The following is a 25,114-nucleotide window of genomic DNA, read 5'->3' as shown; positions in this document are numbered from 1 at the left end:
ATTGGGCTAAAACCGAACCACACCAAACTAAAAACGTACAAATAATATGACTGAAAGCCAGACATCACAACACCAGTTCGGAATCTCACACTTCGGTTCCAGAACATGACATGAATATTAACTCTCCGGATTTTCTTATTAAGATCCATGGTATGCTTCAGTTTTGTCAGTACGGTCCGGTCCGGTCCGGTTTGCATACCCTTGGTCCATGGGACCATGCACCGGTCCTAACAAGATCCTAGACGGACCGGTTACATTGGTCTGGTCATTTTGTACATCTCTAGCTCAGTTGTAACCAGCTAACACCATTTTTTAAATTAAGTGTACACTATACCACAATGGCCGATCAGTACTCGAGTCTACTCATAAAAGTTCAAAACTACAATTTCCGAAAATTACAATCTACATTAATTAAACCAAACCCACCAGATCTACCTACCTGGAAATTTATTTAACTAAAAGGCAATGTTTTGAACATACCGGTAGGTAACTAAAATCGACTTATGAAAATCTTCTTCAAGCTTTGATCTAGTTATCGGGTACACTATTTGATGGGTCGGTTTCACCTTTGCTTGATTGTGAATTGTTGTTCTTTGAAGGTGAAGAGACGGCATTTAGAAGAAGAACAGTAGGCGGCGCTTGGACTTTTGTAGGTGCGGGTATGTCGTGGTCATGGATTCCTTTGTAAGTTAGTATTACCTCTGATGAACCGTCAACCGCCATTTCAATGTGTTTCCTAACCGGGCATCCGGCTGAGGTGCATTTATAGTAGTTCCTGAAACAATATAGATATAAATCAGGGGTTGTTGTTAGCCGAGTATAATACAACAACAACAACAAAGCTACTGGTAGGGTGTGGGGAGGGCGAGATGGGGGCAAACCATACCTCTATCCCAAAAGGATAGAGAGGTCGCTTCTATGGAGACCCCCAACTCCAAGACCCTGTCTTTAACCTTAAACATATGCCTCCAGATAGTCCTATCCCCAACCCATGGTTTAAAAAGGTTGTCTGAGGCTATGAAAAAACGTATCAGAGGCTTAGCCTCATGGGGGCCATCTGCAACCTAAGCTTCAGCTATCCGAGGCATATAGAGGCTAGGCGGTGAGACTTAAGACCTTGTGAAAATTGAAATAATTTTAGTTCAGGACTTTTTAGACCCATTTAGTGCTTAGTGGGCTTAATTGGTGGGCCAACCCAACATCTAGTGCTTAGTGGACTTAAAAAACATCGATTAGATTCTCCTGTTGAAGCCTAATCGCTAACACAGAAGCAGATTCTTCTCCACGCATCAAGCCTCAGCCAGAAGCAACATCGCACGCAGCCAGATCCCTTCTCCACGCATCTCAAGCAATTTCCGAGCTAATCGGTTCTTCTCTAAATATTTAAATGTCATAACATTACTAATTTAGGTTGTTAAACTATTTAATGATGTTTGTTTTATGTTAAACCTTGCTTGTTGAACCATATCTATGATGTTTGTTTTATTTCTAAATTCTAACTTATATATATATTTTTCATTTTCTTTTAATAATGCCTCGAGGCTTACACCTCATGAAGCTAAGGGAAAACGCCTCGAGGCCGTTTCCGCGTTTTTAAACCTTGCCCCGAGTCCCGACCATGTCTTCGGAGATAGAAGTCTAGCAGAATCTGCCTAATCCGCTCATCCAAAGTCAATTTGGGTCTACCTCTAGTCCTTTCATCTTTAGTGAAGGTTTCCGTTGATCTAACCAGATGCCTCCTCTTCACAGGTCCAAACCATCTCAATCTCCCCGTCCTTATCTAATATACCAGTTACCCTACCCCTATTTTTTCCTGAAAAAAAACCCATTTCTTATATGGTCTAACCTTGTGTGCCCACACATCCACTATCCTCATCTCCGTCACCTCCGGCGTATGCGCATGTGTCTTCTTCATGGCCCAACAATATGTTCCTCGGAACACCGAGGTCTAACATCCCCTTTAAATTAGTTGGAAACCTCGAGCCGCACAATACCTATGTGGTTGTTCTCCATCTACACCATCCTACCTGTACGTGGTAGGCTATGTCACTATCCATGTCTCCACTACTCTATAGAAGTGATCGTAAATACTTAAACTTGTTGACTGCGGAACCTCTTGGACTTCGATGTTGATCTAGACATCCTCGTCGCCGTTTACAATTTACTCCACTAAAGTCATAGTTACGGACTCAGTCTTAGAGGTGGCAAAATGAGCGGGATAAGGGGGTTGGGTTTAGGGATGTAAAGTGTAAAAGAGTCGAGCACTCGAGCTGCTTGCAACCAGCTCAAAATTGACTAGTTAAAAGCTCAAAGCCTCAAATCAGATCGAGCTAAAACAAGCTTGAACCCAAGCTTAAATGGGAATCATTTAATAAACGAGTTTGAGCCCGAGCTTCATACACCAAGCTTTGATTAGGCTCACGAACTTAAACGACCATAATATTAATTAATATAATTTTATTTATATAAATAAACGAGTTCGAGCCCAAGCTTGAGGATCTGTTTAGTCACGGAAAGTAAACAGATCTTGAATGTGAGGTTAGAGGAGTGGCAAGCACCTTTGGAGGGTAAAGGTTTAAGGATCAGTCGCTCTAAGACTGAGCAGCTTTATTGTAATTTTAGTTGTGCAAACGATGATGACACTAAAATTACCATTGAGGGACAAGCGGTCGTGCAGGCAACTAAGTTTAAGTATCTATGATCGTTTGTACAAAGGGATGGGGACATAGATAGTGATGTAGCCCATCGTATCCAGGTGGGATGGTGTAGGTGGAGAGCATCCAACTAAATTAAAGAGGAAAGTTTATAGGGTTTCTGTGAAGACTTGCTATGTTATACGGAACAGATTGTTGGGCCATTAAGAAGACACAAACACGTAAACTAGAGGTAACAGAGATGAGAATGCTAAGGTGGATGTGTGGGCACACTAGGTTGGATATGATAAGGAATGAGTTCTTTCAGGGATAGATTAAGGGTAGCTAGTATATCAGATAAGATAAGATAAGATAAGGGGAAAGGTTAGGATGGTTCGGGCATGTCAGGAGGAGACAAACGAGGGCCACAGTTAGAACCATGGAAACTTTGACTGTGTATGGAAAATTGGAAAGAGGAGTAAAGGGAAGCCAAAAGGCCCAAAACTAACTTGGGAAGAGCAGATTAGGCATGATTTGATAGACTTGCACCTCTCCAAGGACATGGTCGATGATAGATGGAACCTTACCAGTTCAAGACGCATCTTTATCATTGCTAGGTGTTTTGATGCAAATTCCGGAAGCAGAAATAGATTCACTCTTACTTTACTACTTTTGTCCCGATCTCCTACCCAGTCGGAAGTAGCGGTTTGGCGTAGTTATTTGAAGACGATATACTTCAGTCAGAAATAGAAATAGCGGTTTGGCATATTCTAGTTTAAATGTTTATGTTTGTATTTTTGCGTGTTAGGTTTTTTATGTACTTTGTATTAAATAGAGTAAATCACAAGTTTTGTCCTTTATGTTTAAATCAAATTGCAGAGGCTGTCCTTTTAGCCAAAAGTTTACAGGCGGTGTCCTTAACCTTTCAAAATCTTGCACGTTTTGTCCTTTAGACCAAACCTGGTTAGAAATCTCAGTCAAAAATTGTCATGTGCAATGCACATGAGGGTAAAATGGTAATTTCTCTCTCAAATTATAAATACCACTCCCCTTCAATACTTTTTTCCCCAATTCCAAAACCCTAATTTAACAAATCTCAAATTACATTCAAAATTTCCCTGCAATTAACATGGCCGGAACCCTAACTAACTCCGTCGGAGCAACCTCTTCCCGGTTCCTCAACAACCACCGCTCTTCCACCGCAAATTCAACCAAATCGACCTCAAATTTGCACATCCGAAACTGCAATTGTAACAGTTTGAAAGCATCGCTTCATGCTGTGATGAGCTGCAGCTGCTGCTAACCCAAGAACAATAGCAAGTTATAAAAAACTAATTGCGGTGTCAACTCGTTACTTCTTCATTTTCACCACTAAACTTTTCTTTTTCTAACTCTATGGATATCATGAACTCATGGGATAACATTGTAAGAGAAATTAATCCACTTTCTGAAAAGACGGAATAATTGAAGAGTGGGGACAAAAAAAGAATAAAAATGCAATCAAATTTCATGGTTGGTGGAATCCGATCAATTAATCATTCCACTTTTTGCATCATTTTTAAGTCGAATTCTATCCATCATTCTATTTCTCAATTTAGCATGATGGGAGATAAATCCAGCTCCAACAGAATGGTGCTGGTGCGGTTCTCTCGTCCCACTAAAATGTTTTGGGCGATGATGATGATGAATTTGTGGTTTGCGGTTGTTGTCTGAGTGAAAGAGGGGTGTTGCTTATAAATGGATTGGATGATGATTGATGATAATGTTGAAGAAAGAGGGGGTGTGGGTTATAAATGGAGGAATAGAAAAGGTTGAGAGGGAAATTACTATTTTACCCTCATGTGTGTTGCACATGACAGTTTTTAACTAAGATTTCTAACCAGTTTTGGCCTAAAGGACAAAACGTGCAAGATTTTGAAAGGTTAAGGACACCGCCTGTAAACTTTTGGTCAAAAGGACAACGCCTGCAATTTGATGTAAACATAAAGGACAAAACTTGTAATTTACTCTATTAAATAATAATAAAGTTCACTAATTTACATTGGATATATTATGAAAGCAACCCACAATTGCAGTAAATTTCCATGCAAAAAATAACATAATAAAGCAGCCAACAGCCGTTTAAACATTAAACATTGTCTTAACGTAACCATTAATAATTTTAACCCCCCCCCCCCCTTTTAACCCACTATATATACCACTCACCTCCCCACTCAAGCCGTTCACATAAGTTGTTTCAGCAGCCGTTTCAAATATCCACCGTTTCAGCAACCCTTTCAAATCCACCGTTCCTCCAACCTGAAAATGGCATCTTCTTCGTGGACAGATGTGGAAGACATAGCTTTGTGTGAGGCATGGGAGGAGGCGATTACCGATCCTCCGCGTCGAGGGCAGGGGGGTTGTGGGTCCGTGTCCAACGTTATTTTGCACAACTACGTGGTCCGGACCACAACTGCACCGTCAACGCGTTATCTTCAAGGTTCCGCGTCATCCGTTTGGACTGTGAGACGTTCAAGCGTTTCTACAAGGCTGTGGAGGAACTTGGTGAGGAGTACATGAAGCAAGTCGCCCTCATCAACTACCGCCACGAAGTTGGACGTGATTTCAAACACGTCTCGGAGTGGGAATCTCTTAGGATCTGGTTTTAGGTTTTATTATTTTTTTTTCTTTTTTTAATCTAATGTTTAATATTTATGTTTTTTATATTAATATAAAATGTTTTGTCTATAAACCTAAAAAAAAAGTAGCATTATTGGGCCGGCTAACCGATTGGACTGTTTGGGAAAATCCCGAAACTGTTTGACTGTTTCACCATTTTGGGCCCAAGAGCCATATTGGGCCGTTTAACCGTTTGGGCTTATTGGGCAGATCATATTGAGCCGTTTCAATCTATTGGGCTGTTTGTGGGGCAAGAAAACATATAATTGAATAAACGATTTTATAAAATTTAACCTTTATAATAACTTTAAAATAATAAGTTTAAATTCAAATAATTTAATTAACGGTCCAACAAAGCTAATGTTTTAAAATAGGTCAACATTACAAATATAGTGTTTTAACTTAAACGTTACAACATAACTTAAATATTACATCCTAAAAACGTGAGTTAAATATAAATTTTCAAAGTTTCAAACACGTAAATGTGTTCAAAGTCTTCCTTACAAAGCATTGCGTAGTCGAGCAGGGCCTATTGAATGACCTCTTCTTCATCCAGGTTGTTGTCCGGTTGTTGTCCTGGTTTTTTAACGTTTTCGTACCTTCCTAGAAAACGGGTACATTTGAAGCGTAGAAAAGCACGAGTCTTGACGTCATCGACGCTTCGGGTCGTCTTTAGTAGGTGAATGCAAAAAAAGTTGAGTACCTGCCCCCATAACGCACGCAGGATCGGAACTTGACTAGGTTCCTAGATCACGAGCGGCGGCGTAGGAGACGGCAACAACAATATCTTCTTCGTCGGTTCAAGAATCCATATTTTTTTAGCAAGTTGGAACTTTGAAATAAAATTGATATTTGATGTGGTTAAATGGCAACAGCAATATCTTTATTTATAGTGTTGAATTGATCACCATTTATTAAATTAATAAATTCAAAACAGTAATTTAATTGAATAACCTACTGCATAGAGACAACATTTGCAGATGAGGAATTGCAACCCAAAGATCAAACATTTACTTAATAATTTAGGTATTCCATATGAACTAGGCCAACAAACTTTAATGTTTACCCCGAAACAATTTTGTCTTATAATGGGGTTACGGTTTGGACCCACTAACTGGACGCCGAGGGAGCACTCTAATTCTTTTAAAAACAGATTTTTCCCGGGCCTTCACGTATTGGTTTCAAACGCATAGTAGAAATATTCGAAGGTCCAATGAATTATGACGATGAAGATTGCGCTAGAATATGTCTATTGATGCTCTTGGAGCAAGGGTTTTTAGGGTTGCAGGATTCAAATTCGGCCGATCACCTAGTGGATGATCTAACTGAATTTAACCAATATCCATGGGAGAATTATTTTTGGGAGAGCACGTATACGAATGTGTGTGATATGCACGTTCGTCAAAAGCAAGACACAAAGGGTTTTTCGTTAGACGGATTTGTGTGGCCATTTAAGGTACTTGGGAAATTCCTATATTACACTTATGTTCAATTTAAGTTATGGACTAGTAGTGATTAAATATGTTAATCCAGGTTGTTGTCCTGGTTGCAGTGATTAACATATTTAAGGTACGAAAACGTTAAAAAAAAAAACCAAGACGCTACAACCAGAACAACAACCTGGATTAACACATTTAATCACTACTAGTCCATAACTTAAATCGAACATAAATGTAATATAGGGATTTCCCAAGTACCCTAAATGGCCACACAAATCCGTCTAACAAAAAACCCTTTGTGTCTTGCTTTTGACGAACGTGCATATCATACACATTCGCATACGTGCTCTCCCAAAAATAATTCTCCCATGGATATTGGTTAAATTCATTTAGATCATCCACTAGGTGTAACCGTTTGTCATCGACCGAATTTGAATCCTACAACCCTAAAAACCCTTCCAAGAGCATCAATAGACATATTCTAGTGCAATCTTCATCGTACCTTCGAATATTTCTACTATGCGTTTGAAACCAATACGTGAACGGCCCGGGAAAAATCTGTTTTTAAAAGAATTAGGGTGCTCCCTCGGCGTCTAGTTAGTGGGTCCAAACCGTAACCCCATTATAAGACAAAATTGTTTCGAGGTAAACATTAAAGTTTGTTGGCCTAGTTGATATGGAATACCTAAACTGGGTGTAGATGTATACACTTGTAATTGTGCAACACCGAGTATAAGCAGGTTGTCACATATAACACAGTTATTATCTAAATATGGCCCAAAACATATCAGCCTAATCCGCGATTCAATGATTTTTGTCTTTCTTTCATTCAAAACCTTAACTATGTTCCACTTTTGTGGACTTTAATCTTTTTGGCCTTGTAAATTAACAAGTGAAAGGAAAAATAATAAAAGGAAGTGTGCTTTACACATAAATAAATAATAAAACAGTGGGTCAAGTTATTCTACAAAGGCTTCTAATTGTAAGAAGTGTAAGAAGGATTTATAGAGTGACAAGTGTCCAATAACCTAAAACTAAACCCACTACATCACCACCAAAAACCTAAACACCCACCCCACCCCACCCCACCACCACCCAAAAATCTAGCCCCCCCCCCCCCCAAAAAAAAAAAAAAAAAACCTAAAAAAAAAAACTAAACACCCACCCCCACCCAAAAACCTAAACCCCCACCCTCCACCCCTCACCCCCTCGGCAAAAAAAAAAAATGTTTTTAGGGTGGGTGATGTGGGGAGGGAGGGGGGGGGGTTTAGGTTTTTGGTGGTGGTGGATGTTTAAGGTTTTTTTTTTTTTTTTTTTTTGTAGTGGGGTTTTTTTGTGTTGTGGGTTTTTTTAGGTTATTGGACACTTATCACTCTATAAATCCTTCTTACACTTCTTACAATTAGGATCCTTTGTATTTGATCCTAATCCATAAAACAGTATAATAAACCAAAAGTATTACCGATACACACGGGAGAGGATCGACACCAACGTCTTGCATCACGTGATCCGGTTGCATGAGCTCGGGTCGCCCAATGGGTGGGTAAATTTCGTAGTTTGGGTCCATGGTCAGTCAGCGGTGGTCCCCAAACAGTGGGCGGTGGTCCAACGGTGGTCGGATCAGCTAAGACTTCTGGTCGTCGGATCTTCAACGTCCGTTCCGGTCAACAAGCATGTGGTCCCTTCCACTTGTGCCAGCACAAATGAAACATGAGAACCCACAGCTTGGATCAAAAGGCTTTTAGTGACACGTGTCAAGCGTGGAGTATACAGCGGAAAGGAAACGGGACACGTGTCATCGTTCAAACGTCTCAAGGCACATGCAGGGTTCTAACGTCTCAACAGTCAGGTGTGACGTCTCAAAAGCAGATGAAACGTCTCAACAGTCAAACGGCATATGCAGCGTTCTAACATCTCAACGGTCAAGTGTGACGTCTCAAAGCAGATGAATCGCCTCAAGTCAGTCTGAACCGTCTCAACTCAGAGTTATACCGTCTCGTGGCAGACCTTTATTACACGTGTCGTTCGTTGCTGGAGTTTAGGAAATTGAAATCGCAGAAACGTCTCAGTCGATTTGTAAGACGTCTCAATGGTCGGTTGAAACGGCACAAAAATATAAAATATAAATTATAATCTCATTTTTTAAATTTTAAAATCCTCTTTAAGTACAGTACTCGGAATACTTGTCCGTGTACATTTCTAGTTCTAGCCTCGCAAAATGTCTGATAAAAATAAGACTCATGTATACTACTAGTCCCAACCGGTTAACAAATCATCAACTTGGATTCTAAAAAAATGGAGAAGTCCCAAGGGTGAAAGTTCTTCTTCTGAAGTTTCACAACGACATGATTCAGAAGAAACCCACTTTGTACATAATCGACAAAGTTTTCACCTCCACAGGGCAGGTAGATGGGCAATTCCAGACGACGAAAGTGAGAACTGGTCTAAAGATGTGGCAACATTCTACACATCTGTGTCGAGCTCAATGATAACTACGTGGCATCTAACACGTCAATCGCAGGGAATGAAGCAGTCTACCTCCGTATGCTTATGGAGCATCTAGTTACGGACAAACCAATAAATATAACTGGAGACATCGGTCGAACTTTTTTGTCGTACAGACAATTAATGGCAGAAAAACTGCATTTTTTGCGGCGTTTACCCCGACCAAATGTTGTCTAGTTTTTTCTTTTTTTAATTATTAAGTAAATGTTTGATCTTTGGGTTGCAATTCTTCTTCTGCAAATCTTGTCTCTATTCAGTAGGTTATTCAATTAAATTACTGTTTTGAATTTATTAATTTAATAAATGGTGATCAATTCAACACTATAAATAAAGATATTGTTGTTGCCATTTAACCACATCAAATATCAATTTTATTTCAAAGTTCCAACTTGCTAAAAAAATATGGATTCCTGGACCGACGAAGAAGATATTGTTGTTGTTGTCTCCTATGTCTCCGCTCGTGATCTAGGAACCTATCCAAGTTCCGATCTTGCGTGCGTTCTGGGGGCAGATACTCAACTTTTTTTGCATTCACCTATTACAGACGACCCGAAGCGTCAATGACGTCAAGACTTGTTGTGCTTTTCTACGCTTCAAATGTACCCGTTTTCTAGGAAGGTACGAAAACGTTAAAAAAAATCAGGACAACAACCTGGATGAAGAAGAGTTCATTCAAGAGCCCTGTTCGACTACGCAATGCTTTATGAGAAGGACTTTGAACACATTTCCGTGTTTGAAACTTTGAAAATTTATATTTAACTCACGTTTTTAGGATGTAATATTTAAGTTATGTCGTAACGTTTAAGTTAAAACACTATATTTGTAATGTTGACCTATTTTAAAACATTAGCTTTGTTGGACCGTTAATTAAATTATTTGAATTTAAACTTATATTTTAAAGTTATTATAAAGGTTAAATTTTATAAAACCGTTTATTCAATTATCTGTTTTCTTGCCCCACTAACAGCCTAATAGATTGGGTCGGCTCAATATGATCTGCCCAATAATCCCAAACGATTAAACGGCCCAATATGGCTCTTGGGCCCAAACCCCCAAAACGATGAAACGGTCAAACAGTTTCGGGATTTTCCAAACAGTCCAATCGGTTAAACGGCCCAATAATGCTACTTTTTTTGGGTTTATAGACAAAACATTTTATATTAATATAAAAAACATAAAGATTAAACATTAGATTAAAAAAAGAAAAGAAACAAAAATAAAACCTAAAACCAGATCCTAAGAGATTCCCACTCCGAGACGTGTTTGAAATCACGTCCAACTTCATGGCGATAGTTGATGAGGGTGACTTGCTTCGTGTCCTCCTCACCAAGGTCCTGCACTTGAGACTCCACAGCCTTGTAGAAACGCTCGAACGCCTCACAGTCCAAGCGGATGATGCGGAACCTTGAAGATAACGCGTCGACAGTGCGGTTGTGGTCCGGACTGTTAGATATGTAGGCTTTGCAGGATTGTAGGAACAGAATAAAGCATCTGCACATGCTCTATTGTTTGTTTGATGCGCTAGTGTTTCATAGATGCTCTAGATGATAGATGCTCTAATCTATTGCATCTACTGTTCACAGATGCTCTAATTGTGACAGATGCTCTAATAGATGATAGATGCTCTAATCTATTGCTACTATTGCTTGATGCGCTAATATGGAATATGGAATAGATACGTATATGCGCTAGTTTTTTGTTAAGTCTGATATCCGGTTTCCTATTTTACGGTTTCTTGGTCAACAAGTTGTAAACCCTAATTTGGGTATTATAAATAGTTGATAGGATCTTTGTAATTGGTATCACCTCAGTAATAAAATCCTAACCCTAGTTGCAACCCGTGGACGTAGGTCACCTTGACCGAACCACGTAAATTCTCGTATTCTTTATTTTCTGCTGGTGTGTGTGTGTTTGTTCCGCTTCCGCTCGAGCCTACTCTGATCCGATACCCCTAACAAGTGGTATCAGAGCCAAAGGTTCAGTTAAATACACGGTTCACACGGTTATCGCAGGAGAGGGAGAGAGAGCTGGACGAGAGATCTTGATCTGTTGTTGCTGCCGTCGTTGCTGACTTGTTTACGACCCGTACCTATTCTCTGGTTACGGCTTGTAAGGTCTAGGGTTTGCACCGTAGGGTTTGCTGTTGCAGATCTGGTGGTTTTAGGGTGTTTGGCGATTAGGGTTTTCAGTTGCTTGGTTCCTTGTGGTTTTTTCTGGTTTTTCTCGTTTGCTATGGCTGAAGACGGGAAGTTCCGAATCGAGAAGTTCAACGGTACTGATTTTTCGTGGTGGAGAATGCGAATAGAGGCGTTGCTTGGTGAATGCGATTTGGATGTGATACTGGAAGAAAAACCTGTTGGAATGGATAAAGCTGCCGAGGCAATTTGGAACTCAAAGGATAAAAAGGCAAGAGGTAAAATTACATTGGCTTTGACGAGGAGCGTTGCATTTAATATCATGAAAGAAACAACTGCTCGTGATATGTTAGCAGCTCTGTCAAATATGTATGAGAAGCCGTCTGCCGGTAATAGGGTGTTCTTGATGAGGGAACTGTTTAATATGAGGATGAGCGAGGGCAGTTCAGTTGCTGATCACATTAACGAAGTCAATTCAATTTTGTCCAGGTTAGAAACTGTGGGCATGAAGTTGGATGATGACACTTAGGCTGTGGTTTTGTTATCTTCCTTACCTGATAGCTGGTCAGGATTTGTGACAACGGTCACTGAAACTGCTGGAACTGGAAATTTGAAGTTTGATCGGGTCCAGGATAGTGTTTTGGGTGAAGATGTTCGCCGGAGGAACACTAGTGGAGGATCTACTTCTGGTATGCTCAGTGTTAGCAGGGGAAGAGGTAAAAACAGAAGCAGTGGGAGTCGTGGGAAAAGCTTGTCTAAAGCTGGGAAGAATGTGAGGTGCTGGAACTGTGGTGAAAAGGGGCATGTTAAAAACGAGTGTCCTGATCCTAAGAAAGAGGATGGTAAGCAGCATGTAAACAGTGTTGTGTCAGATGAATCTGACGGTGACGTACTGGTTTGCTGTGAAGAGTCTATAGATTCTTGGGCTATGGATTCTGGTTCTTCGTTTCACGCCATGCACAGCGGGGAGACGATGGTGAATTTGAAAAAAGAAGACTTTGGAAAGGTACGATTAGCTAACGGTCATGTTCTTAATGTTACGGGTATGGGAGATGTCAATCTGAAGACTCCACTGGGCACTACATGGAACTTAAAGAACGTCAGGGTAATTCTAGGTTTAACTAAGAAACTTATTTCTGTTAGTCAACTGGATAAACAGGGACTAGATGTTAAGTTTGGTGGTGGGAAGTGGAAGGTGATTGATGGAAATCTTGTTGTTGCCTGTGGGAGGAGACGAGGATCGTTGTATCTAGTTGAGATACCTGTTGAGGGAGTAGCCGTCCCTGTACAGCATAAAGTCTGGTTCACTGAATCTAGTAAGCGGAAGAGGGTTCAAATTGCAAACTTGAATCCTGGTCTAAGTTTAAGCAAGTCAGGGGAATTGGTGATAGTGGGAGCACGGGTCGTGTTCCGGGTACAATCACGAAGAACCGTTGGGTTTTGAAGATGAAAGTTCCGACTGAAGAAAAATGCTCTCCTGGAAATGGTTTGCAAAATGTGGAGAGTGGTATTGATTCTCGGTGTATCTCTGGAGCTAGTGGATCGTGCAAGCCGGTTGAGACAGAGGATGGGTCAGTGACGATTTCAGTCATGGCTGGGTTGGAGCTTGTGGGAGCTTCAACTGGTCTCTCAGGTACTTGATGAGAGGTGTGGTTGCAACTAGGTGGTTTGGATGTGACTGAAGTCTTAGCTTGTTCTTGGGAACTGGAGGCTTGAAAGACTTGAACCGGTGATAGGTTTACTTGGATAGACTTTGTGGTTTATGCAAAGCCTCCAAGTGGGAGATTGTTAGATATGTAGGCTTTGCAGGAATGTAGGAACAGAATAAAGCATCTGCACATGCTCTATTGTTTGTTTGATGCGCTAGTGTTTCATAGATGCTCTAGATGATAGATGCTCTAATCTATTGCATCTACTGTTCACAGATGCTCTAATAGATGATAGATGCTCTAATCTATTGCTACTATTGCTAGATGCGCTAATATGGAATATGGAACAGATACGTATATGCGCTAGTTTTTTGTTAAGTCTGATATCCGGTTTCCTATTTTACGGTTTCTTGGTCAACAAGTTGTAAACCCTAATTTGGGTATTATAAATAGTTGATAGGATCTTTGTAATTGGTATCACCTCAGTAATAAAATCCTAACCCTAGTAGCAACCCGTGGACGTAGGTCACCTTGACCGAACCACGTAAATTCTCGTATTCTTTATTTTCTGCTGGTGTGTGTGTGTTTGTTCCGCTTCCGCTCGAGCCTACTCTGATCCGATACCCCTAACACGGACCACGTAGTTGTGCAAAATAACGTTAGACACGGACCCACAACCCCCTTGCCCTCGACGCGGAGAATCGGTAATCGCCTCCTCCCATGCCTCGCACAAAGTTATGTCTTCCACATTTGTCCACGAAGAAGATGCCATTTTCAGGTTGGAGGAACGGTGGATTTGAAAGGGTTGCTAAAACGGTGGATATTTGAAACAGCTGCTGAAACAACTTATGTGAACGGCGTGAGTGGGTGATGAGGGGTATATATAGTGGGTTAAAAGAGGGGGGGTGATGAAACAATGGTTAACCGGGCAGGGTTAACACACTGGTCTCGTCAAGAAGGGTTAATCCCTTCCTCTCGAGGATCGCGGCTGGATCGTCCGCTGGTTGATCTCCTGCACAAGGGAACAAACCGTGACTCGCAACAAGGAGGATGGGGTGGGGGGTGCTCCTTGTTACCACTCTTCGGCGTGAGAATCAGTAATTTGCTTGGGAAGCAAAGTGTGATAGTAGTAGTAATGAGAGAGTTGTGAAGAGATACCTCAAACCTGGTTTGGGGTTGGTATTTATAGCCGAGGAGTGAAGGAGGAGGTGAAAGGATGAACTGACGACGTGCAGCCCTTATGCAGGTGTGTCAGGCTTGTCGGTTGTGGAGGTGAAGCCACGCCCTACTGCAGTGTCAGTCTGTCGCTTACGTATGGCCTGACAGGCGACTGTCATTGGTGCCACTTGCTCTGTACTGTCAGTCCCACTTGCCTTGTCGGCCGGATGCGGTGCCGCGCCGCATCGCTACCTGCGGTAACTGCCGTAGTTCCCGCGTTGTCCTTCTGGCAAAGACTGTGGGATGCGGTGCCAGGCCGCATCGCCACTTGTAGTGACTGTTGCTGTTATCCAGATTCCTTGTATTGATAGAAGTGTTCACAGGATGCGGTGCTAGGCCGCATCGCTATGCGTACACCGTTTTCATACACTAGATGCGATACCGTTCTCATACTCCAGGTAAGTCCTCTTCCATCATTGGGCAGATTGGATTCGACCTCTGTGTTCGCGCGTGCCCGCACGGACACAGATAAGTCTTTAGCTAGTGGGGGTTTTGATAAGGGTAATGGTCACTCGCGGTCATGCTGGCGCGAGATCTGGGACCATACCCCTTCAGAGGGGGGGGTGGGGGTGTTAAAATTATTAATGGTTAGGTTAAAACAATGTTTAATGTTTAAACGGTTGTTCGCTGCTTTATTCTGTTATTTTTTTTTTGCATGGAAATTTACTGCAATTGTTGGTTGCTTTAATAACATATCCAATGTAAATGAGTAAACTTTATTATTATTTAGTACAAAGTACATAAAAAACATAACACGTAAAAATACAAACATATACATTTAAACTTGAATACGCCAAACCGATATTTCTGACTGAAGTAAATCGTCTTCAAATAACTACGCCAAACCGCTACTTCCGACTGGGTAGGAGATCGGGACAAAAATAGTAAAGTAAGAGTGAATCTATTTTTGCTTCCGGAATTTGCATCAAAACACCTAGCAATGATAAAGATGCGTCTTGAACTTGTAAGTTCCATCTACACATCGTTTACACATTGGCGTAAGTGACATGGAACGGGTTGTTCGCAGTTTCTTCAACGATTCTGCAGCTTCGGTGATGTTTGATGATTTGCGAAACGATGGATACATTATAGCACATTACTATAAGACCCAGCTAACACATTGACGACTTCAAAATGTGTTGTGATTCTCATCAACCACCCTAAAGGGGCACAACCGTCATGTACCGAACAACCAGTTTCACCCTTCATGTGCCCTTTGTAGATGAGTTCTTGAACACTTTGTAATGATCAGAGGACATGGAAGGGGAAATCCGATGACATCCGTGTCATCAAACAAGTATGTCGAGTAAAAACAAACGACAATTTAAAGCTTAGGAAAACGTCATCTTCAATTAATTTAAACAAATCATTTTCAGAGGGTCGAAACATTTTTGGAAGGTGTGAAAACTATGGGGGTAAAGGATATTTTGAGAAGATGTTGAATGTAGAATGGGGTAAAGGATATTGTGAAGAAAAGGTTGTATATATAGGGGAAGAAATGGGTTCGTTCGGCGCAAAGGAAGATTCTTGAAAGATGGCAGATCTCGATGAATAGCATGGTTAATGACCCGGGCGAGGGCGGCTCAGTTGTTTATTTTCGTTTTGTTCGTTGTTTTTTGGGGTTGTGTTCTTGTCTAGGTTTGGTATTGGTTGTGTTTTTCTTGTAGTTTCATGGGATTGTTTCCTAGTCTTGGCTTGTCTTGACTAGTAGTGTGTGTCAATGTCTTGGCACACCCTGTTTTATTTGTTGGTTGATTTATAATATTCACCGGGGTAACCCTTTACCCAAAAAAAAAAAGAAATGGGTTCGTTTAATGAAACCTGTTGTGCATACTCATATTTATTTCTATAAAAAAAAATTATTTAACAGTTGAAACGGCTCAAACGTCTTAATCCAAGAAAACGTGTTAGAAGTTTGTGACACGTCTTAGAAACAGTTGACGGCTCAAACGTTTCGAGTTTTAGAGCAAACGTCTTAAGCCATGTGGAAACGGCTCAATAGTCTCGATTTTTGAAGCAAACGTCTCAAGCCATGTGGAAACGTCTCGCGGTGAAGAAGACTTCTGAGACCTTTCAAGCCAGCTCAACCGGCTAACATGTGCAAACAGCTCAAGCCGTGTGAAGACGTCTCAACTAAGACGTTAAGCCGTTTTAGGCATATGTCGGACACGTGTATGCATGTGATTGGTCCATCGTCAAGACGTTTCAGCAACGTGATAATGTCTCTACAAGACGTTTTCGTTGGCTAGTTTCGAAAAGTTGACCAATTCTTGGCTATTTTCGCTATTTCCCCTTTGTTTTATCATCTTTAAAATGAATTGTGTTTAATTTTAAATGAATTATGTCATAAGTTTTTTTTCAAGCATACTAGATTGCAAAATGAAGGCATATAATATATTATACATTTATATAAGTTAGTACACAGCTACATCGGTTAAGAGTTTCTTTTACACTAATTATCTTAAAGGTTTTAAATTGTTAGATGCTAGTTAGATGATTTTAATACCTAATTATATCAGTTTTAAAAATATATTTGGAGATTAATAGTATCTATAAAACTAATATAATTATGTAACAATATATATATACATATTCATTTAAGTGCGCTTTTTTTCCTCGGGCCCGCGCTTTTTTTGCGCCTAGGTCCTAGGCGAGGCATATGCGCCTTGAGTGCGCCTAGCGACTTTGATAACTATGAATTTACCCTTTGACCAGTTAGAGATAAAGCATAACCAAATTGCATTTTAGTAACGTGAACCTAGCTAACCTAAGTCTAGGTACTAAGGGTAGGTATATGTGTTTGACATTTATCAAAACATTGAGATATGGGTGCATTGTATATATACCGATATACATGTACTAAACCTACGTATCTACATAATATTGATATATGGATTTGACATGTGTATGTGTATTGGTGGAGAATAGACACATACACACACATGTACTCTACCTACACAAAATAAAAACCAAAATACTTCAACAAAGAAGCATCAATTAAGTATTCTAACATATATCAAATAAACCATCAAAGATTCAAATATATAATGATTAAACTGTATTTAGATAATTAGATACTATATGAACATAAAAAGCTAAGGGTTGGGAATACTAAGAAAACTAAACAAGTATGAATAAGAAAAAAAAGGAACAAAGACAAGGTATGTCAAAATGTCAATAACTATCCCTTATGTTGGGTCAATTTTATATACACACACCTAAGAGCTTGCATAATATCATATTTACGCAATCAAAAATATTAATAACAAATACACCCATTCAAAATTTTAAAATTCATGTTTAAGCATTTTATTAAATACAATTTATAATATGACCATTGACCATTATACCCCACTCCCTTTCCTTACACTACAAACTCTCATTTCCCAATGCAAGTTTTATAGGAAGGGTATACATGTCATAAATTTAAAAATGGGTATATTCGATATTATGATTTTTTGTTGTATACTTGTATAATTATATTTTACACCAAGTATTAAGGAGGATATATGAAATTACCCCTTACGTTTATAAGATCTCGATAGATTAATTAACTTTACCTAATGAATATATAGACTATAGAGTAGTTTTGTTTTTTTCCCACCAAGTCAAAATTAGATTTCTTTCAACCTTTCTCATGGAAAAATGAAAAGGGGAAAAAGAAACAGAGCCATAGTCAAATTTCTTTCGGAACTCTTTAATTTTCTTAAGTTTCCATTTTTCTCTTGTCCCAATTAGTGGGATAGAAATATAGCTGCCAAAACAAAGGGATAAAATTACCACATCTAGATAAAAGGCGCATTTTCTGAGTACTAACCCCGTCTATCAACTGTTAAGATGATTTTCCTCTTCGCTTTTTAAGGGCATCCTTCTTTTTGATGAGCCAAAAACAATTGATCTTATTTGTGAGTAGTAAACTTGAAGTGGTAAAACGAAAGGGTCGGATTAAAACGGGGAACTTTTTGACGGGTTAAAACGAGTAGGGTTGGGTACACCTTTGCCTAAAGTTTCATATTTTAAATAGAAATATTACGATTATAAACCTTATGTTTTAATGAAGTACACACCTGGGATGAGGATTTCCCTTCACCATCTTTTGTCCATATTTCCTCCATCTATATCCATCAGCTGATATTCCAACATCACTAGCTGCATGTATAACAAACTTCGGCTTTTTTGGAGGTTTCAGAACAGAACCGGGACTTACTGAGCTGCTCTTCTTCACTCTGCTATGCATATGAAGTAAGAGCATATCATATCGATTCTGATTTCACATAACATACTAGAAACATAAATGGCTAATTGCATAAAAGACAGTCAGCAATGACCAAATATCTAATTCAGATAACCACCTTTTTTGTGCCAGGAAAAACCATCAACGTTTCAAAATGTTTGCTTTCCTATAAACAATTTTCAAACTAACTAAAGGTAACCCTTATAGGTAGGAGAGGTAAAATGGGCCAGTCAAGCAGATTCAAGTAATAAGTCAAAACGGGTAACTTTTAAGCGAGTTAAAACGGGCCAGCAGCAAACACTTTTTTTTCATTGTTTAAGTGCTTAATATTACAACAAAATAGTTGAACATTTCCAAAAACGGGGTTTTAAGAGGTTATGTGCATTTGATAACATTTTGGATAGCTTCCAACCCTTTTGACTTGATTTTTTAGTTAAATCTTCTAGCTTAACCCATTTGACTCAGTTGTAGTTTAACGGATAAAAGGTGCCACCTCTGCTTACAGGTTGACCTTAGGGATGGCAAAAAAAAATCCGAGCCCCGACAGGTGAACTCGAAGCCCGACGGTTATGAGCCGGGTATGGGATTAGTTTAAAAATTTTCGCGGGTATAGGACGGGTATGGGATTGGGTGATACCCGGTCCGATTACCCAAAACCACATACCCGTTTACCCAAATTTTTTTATTTATATTTTTATTTTCCCTTTACCCTTATCTATTAGTGTCTTATTTTAGTAGGTTCATTATGTGAAGAAAATCGGCCCCGCTGGCGGTATGCACGTATAATGTATATATGTGTGGGCGCTCGGGGGGCAAAAGTGAAAGTGCACCAATTCTAACGTTATTTTACTAATTTCGTGAAAATAACGTTAAAAGAGGCGCATGGTTAATCATGCATCATGTGGTGGCGTTGATAGCCGAAAGACAAGGGGGTACATGCACTAATCGACATTTGTCTCAATTGTTGAGTGTTATGTGCCTTATTTCTAAGGCTTGATGCAAAACTACAATCGAGCCAGGGGTCTCACTGGAAGCAGCCTCTCTATTCCTACGGGGTAGAGGTAAGGTTGTCTACATCTTACCCTCCTCAGACCCTACCTTAGCTTTGCTATTGGTGGGATTTACTGAGTATGATGATGATGATGATTATGTGAAGAAAAAAATCTTTTGGTATATGTATTTAATAATATTATTTATATTTTGTGTGTTGTGAAGTAAATAAATAAAACTGTATAAAAATTATAATGTTATTATTAATATATGATAAAACTTATATGCACGTAATTTATATATTAATTTATAATTTATAATAGTTGTATAAATAAAAATTACAAAATAGTTATAACAGTAAAAAATGATCAGGAAATCACAATCGGTATCTTTTACTAATTAACGGGCATGCCCGATACCCGACGGGTAATTACCTGCAGGGTATTGGGCCACGATTTTACAACCGGGTATGGGTATGGGATTACCAATACCCGGCCCATTGCCATCCCTAGTTGACCTCTGTCAAAAAAATATGACGAATAAACTGTTGACTTTTTTTCATCATGTTGTGCCTGAAGCCTTTAACTTGAAGACTACCTAGTAACTTCGATGGTTTTTTCAGGCATAAAAACACTGGGTACCTAAAACAGAAACTTGACCAAAAATAATAACAGAAAGTTTGACTTGCCTCGGTTTTGGCGGTGGTGCATCCATCTCTTCAACTAAAATCAGACCGTTACTAATAGAGCCACTTGATATATATTGTTTGGATGGCGGTTCAGAGATCGATTTACGTTCTTTCCCTCGAGAAGAACCCGATACAACCTTACCCCTCCTGCTATATACTTTCTTAGGTGGCTCGTGTTTGTGTTGACCTTTATAAACTATTTTTGTGACTGAATTGTGTTGATCACATGACTCAATCTTTTTAGCATCACATTCGTTGTATGTGCACTTGAAATAGCTTCTAGAGCCTGGAGGACTTTTCACTTGTTTCTGACCGTATTTTCTCCAGTTGTACCCGTCAATAGGTGTCTTGACAGTTCGAGAAGTAGATACGGTTTTGGAATCGGAATTAATCCTCTGGTTTGATTCTGTTGATGGTGTGTCTACTTTTGAATTTAATCTTGCGATAGTTGAAATTGGTGTTGGGAAATCGGAGGTTAAAGATTGATTATTCCCTGAATGAGCTTGTGCAGCCTGAGCTATAACGACTGCTAACGCTTCTTGGTGACTCCCCTGCAGTTGATTCTAAATTGCAAAACGATAAATAACTAAAACGTATGAAAACATTAATTAATTAAATTATAATTTAAAAAAATTAATTGGTCATTCACATGTACAGTTCCATATGCTTTCATATAAATTTGAATTAAAATAATTTGGTAAACAAAGGTAAATATTTCCTTTAATGTAATTAATTTTTATTGAAGTTAATTAATTGGTTTTTTACTAAGTACACATTTTAATTAGTTCAGTTCTTGACATCTTGTTATTGCATAAATGAATAAAAAAAATCACAAGATACGTTTTTTTAAGAGGAAAACAGAAATAGCAAAAACATCAAGAAACTATAAAATAAGATTACAAGAAAAACATGTTGCAATTTACAAAGTACAAACTTACAACCTAGTTCAGTAGTACGTTTTTTGGACCAAAGTATTTCCTTGTAAACTACACATCACACTTATACATAAATTATAAATAAAACTCTACAGAAAGCATCCATACAGTTAAACCGGTCCAACTGGTGTGCAATAAATTCTTGTTATACACCTAAATCTTGCAATCTTCATATAACTATATAAGATAACAACCTAAGAACATAAAGTTCACTTCTGCCTATCTACAAAATACAAATCATGTTCTTTTAACTTGCACACCAAAGTAAAAAGTTAGGTGAGCAATCCCAAAGCAATATAAAGAAAACGTCAGTAAGCGTTAACAGTTATTCCACTGAGCAGACAACCATGAGAAATAATCAACATCAGGTCAGTGATAAAGCAAGCTATAAGTATCCATCAAGGAGTTGTTGAGTTGTCGATTACTTGATCATATGTTAAATACATAGTACCAACTACCAAACAATTTCAAACAAACCCAAAAGAAAAGTTCTTGACATCATCGGATTCTCATTCTCCTTCAGGATTCGGGTTCGATAAATTTAACCTAGATGCAGAGTAGTAATCCCTTCTCACTAAAAAAGAGTTAAAACTTTTGATTAGGTTAATTTTCAGGTTTAAACTTATGTAGATTATACATTCAGGATAAAAACTGGTAATATTTCTGCAGTAAACAAATACACATCAAAATGAGTAATGTTTGACAAAGGAACAAAAATACTTTGTCAAAATTTATAATTACTTTATGAATGGATGAAATCAAAGCAAAGTCTTTATCATATCATTATATGATCATTTTTGAAAGAAAAAATGAAAACTAGCAAGAACATTAGCAAAATAACAAGTGACGATGTAACCGTGTAACAAAATGGTTAAAATATTATTAGGTTAATTTCAAGTTTAAATTGTGGCAAATTCTAAACCTATGTTGTCAAAGACGCAAGGCGCAGGCGAGGCGCATCGGCCTCGCCCGGAGCCTAGGCGCAAGGCGCAAAAAAAGCGTGGGCTTTTTTAAGAAAAGCGCACATAGAGAAAAAAAATATAAAAAATATGTTATGCTTTGAAAATAAATAAGATTCCACATATATAATTAAAAAAACTATTATACATGCCATTTAAGATCATGGAGCTAATAGTTAGTAGCAAAAGTTTAGGACTTATATGTTGTAAGTTTTGGGTGTGTGAATAAAAGTCTCAAAAGGTGGTAAATACTTTGTCCCACATCGGTGTGGGGACAAAGTGAGTGGTTGTTTATAAGGTAAAGTCTTTACTACTCTATTGTAGCTTTATGACATGTTTTACCACGAGGCCTAGGCGCGCGCTTTTTTCGCTTTTGACAACATAGTTCTAAACAACATTGGAAATTCTGGCAACCACTCTATAACATATAATCCAAAATCAAAATGTAGATTATACATTCAGAATAAAAATTGGTAACATTTCTGCAAATCTGCAGTTCACAAATACACATCAAAATGAGTTTAAGTTTGACAAAGGAGTAAAAAAGTTTGACAAAGCCTTCATCATGTCAATTTATATGATTATTATAAATTATAAATAACAAAAATAAAATACTGAAACCAGCAACAACATTAGCAAAATAACAAGTGAAGATGTAACTATGTAACAAAATGGTTCAAATTTTATCAGGTTAATTTTCAAGTTTAACTTCTGTAGATTCTAAACAGATTTGGATATTTTGACAACCACTCTTAACACATACACTAAAATCAAAAGTTAAAATATAGATTATACATTTAATATAACAATTGGTAACATTTCTGCAGTTCACAAAATGAGTTAAGTTAGACAAAGGAGCAAAAAACGTGGCCAAAATTTATTATTACTTTATAAAGATGGATTAAACAGGAGCAAACTCTTTATCATGTCAATTTATATAATTATTATAAAAGGCAAAATAAAAAAAAATGAAGCTGGCACAATTCTCAGAATTAGAAGCTTTTACACAATTCGCAGAATTAGAAGCTTTTGCACAATTTGCTTCTGATCTCGATAAAGATGTAACCGTAACCAGTAACAAAATGGTTAATTTTCTAGTTTAACTTGTGGTAGATTCTAAACAGCTTTGGAAATTTTGACAACCATTCTATGACAAATATTCCAAAATCAAAACGCAGATTATACATTTGGAATAAAAAACCTGGTAACATTTCTGCAGTTCGCAAATACACATCAAAATGACTTTTAGTTTGACAAAGGAGCAAAAAAATGTGGTCAAACTTATGATTACTTACGAAGATGGATAAAATCAAAGGAAAGTCTTTATCACGTCAATTATATGATTATTAAAAAATGAAAAACTGGAAACCAGCAAGAACAAACATCAGCAATTAGCAAAATAACAACCGAAGATGCAACCATGTAACAAAATGGTTAAATTTTTAAAATTTTCAAGTTTAACTTGCTGTAAATACCAAACAGCTTTAGAAATTTTGACAACATACTCCAAAATCAAAATACAGACTGCACATTCACAATATAAATTGGTAACATTTCTCCAGTTCACAAATATACATCAAAATGAGTTAAGCTTTGACAGAGGAACACAAAATGTAGTCTAAATTTATGATTACTGTACTTCATGAATATAAATATTAAATATAACCAGAGCAAACTCTTTATCATATCAATTAATATAACTATTATTATAATATTAAAATTCAGATAAATAAATTAAATTAAAATAAAATAAAAAACAAGCTCAAACTCAAGTAGTAATTTACCTTCAACTGCTGCAATTCTTCATGCCGCACCTCATACTGCACCGGCACTTCTGCCAAACCTAATAAGCACACACAAACAAACTAATCACATAACTACACACAAAATCGAAATAACAACAAACCGATCGTACAACATACCAGAACCTAGGGTTTCTTCACCACAACTTCTCTCGATTTCCATACGCGAAGTCTCGAAATCACTAACCTCCTCTCGCTGATCATCAGTCGCATCGTCGTCGTCGTCGAATTCTTCGTTTACGGTGCCGGATGAATGTTCTCCGTCGTCGTCGTTGTTGTTGTTGTCGCCGTACGGTTTCCGTGTTAGGATTTCGAATTGAGTTGCTTCGGAGCTCCGATCGCTGTCGTCATCCATGGCGGTTGTGGTTTGGAGAATATTATTATTGTGGTGAAGAAAGTGTGAGTGAAGGTTTCGAGGATTTTGTTTCTTGTTGAGAAGAAGAAAAGTCGTTTGGGTAAGGGAGTAGTACTATGATAATTATGTAAAATCACCAATTGAGTGTTTGTGGGTGTTGTTTAACTAAAAACCAAACCGAACCGAACCGAATTCAGTTAGGTTGAAACCGAACTAGAATTCGGTTTGATTTTTGGTTTTTAGCCGAATCAACTGATTAAACCTGATTTCAATTGAATTATAATTTGGTTCGGTTTTAAAGGGTTTTGGTTTGGTAATCGGTTTGAACGGGTTATTAAGCACCCTTGTCTTTGGTTGGGTTGTTAAAAGGTTGAGTCATGTCGATCTTAAGCGAGCTTGACGAATTCAAACTAAACTAAAGCTTGTTTAATGAAATATGTTGGAAAATTATTAGATAGATATTAATTATTAACTTTTTGACGGATTATATAGTTCTACTTTATGCTTATCAAGTTTCTTATGCATTACATCCTTGTACTATATGCTTAGTTAGGTTTTTTTTTACATGCATATGCCATATGTTTGTTTTGCCTTGTCACGGGTCTACTCTTTTCTCTATTTTCCTTGCCACCTGATTGTTTTCAGTTTGTCTTGATAAAGAATCAGACTTTCTCTCTTTGCTCACCACCGACCATTGACGATTTCGATCCAAGGTAACTTTTCTTCTCATCATTGAAACTGTTGAAGCAATGTGGGGATGATGTAACAACCCTCAAAAATATCTCATGCTTGTTTCAGCGAATCTCGAGGACGAGATTTAAAACAAGTTGGGGAGGATGTAACAACCCTAAAAAATATCCTGAGGACGAGATTTAAAACAAGGTGGGGAGGATGTAACAACCCTAAAAAAATAT

The 25,114-nt window shown here is 38.3% G+C and overlaps 1 protein-coding gene across 2 annotated transcripts; it reads right to left on the bottom strand.

Moving 5' to 3' along the window:
• Positions 1 to 285: 285 nt before the first annotated feature.
• LOC110928824 (probable WRKY transcription factor 32) lies at positions 286 to 24,310 on the bottom strand. Of its 2 annotated transcripts, none has more exons than XM_035987903.1 (5): positions 23,966 to 24,310; positions 23,828 to 23,886; positions 20,150 to 20,712; positions 18,305 to 18,466; positions 286 to 775 (listed from the first exon to the last, which is right to left on the bottom strand). In XM_035987903.1, the coding sequence occupies exons 1-5, from the start codon at positions 24,198 to 24,200 to the stop codon at positions 529 to 531; spliced, it is 1,266 nt and encodes a 421-aa protein (XP_035843796.1). In that variant the 5' UTR covers positions 24,201 to 24,310; the 3' UTR covers positions 286 to 528. The 2 variants fall into 2 exon arrangements, with proteins under 2 accessions (XP_035843796.1, XP_022027560.1); XM_022171868.2 differs by having other exon boundaries at positions 18,305 to 18,463; positions 23,966 to 24,309.
• Positions 24,311 to 25,114: the final 804 nt, after the last annotated feature.

Source organism: Helianthus annuus, chromosome 3 (assembly GCF_002127325.2).
Source record: "Helianthus annuus cultivar XRQ/B chromosome 3, HanXRQr2.0-SUNRISE, whole genome shotgun sequence".
Classification (NCBI taxonomy): Eukaryota; Viridiplantae; Streptophyta; class Magnoliopsida; order Asterales; family Asteraceae; genus Helianthus; species Helianthus annuus.
This window is presented reverse-complemented; position numbering and strand designations above follow the sequence as displayed.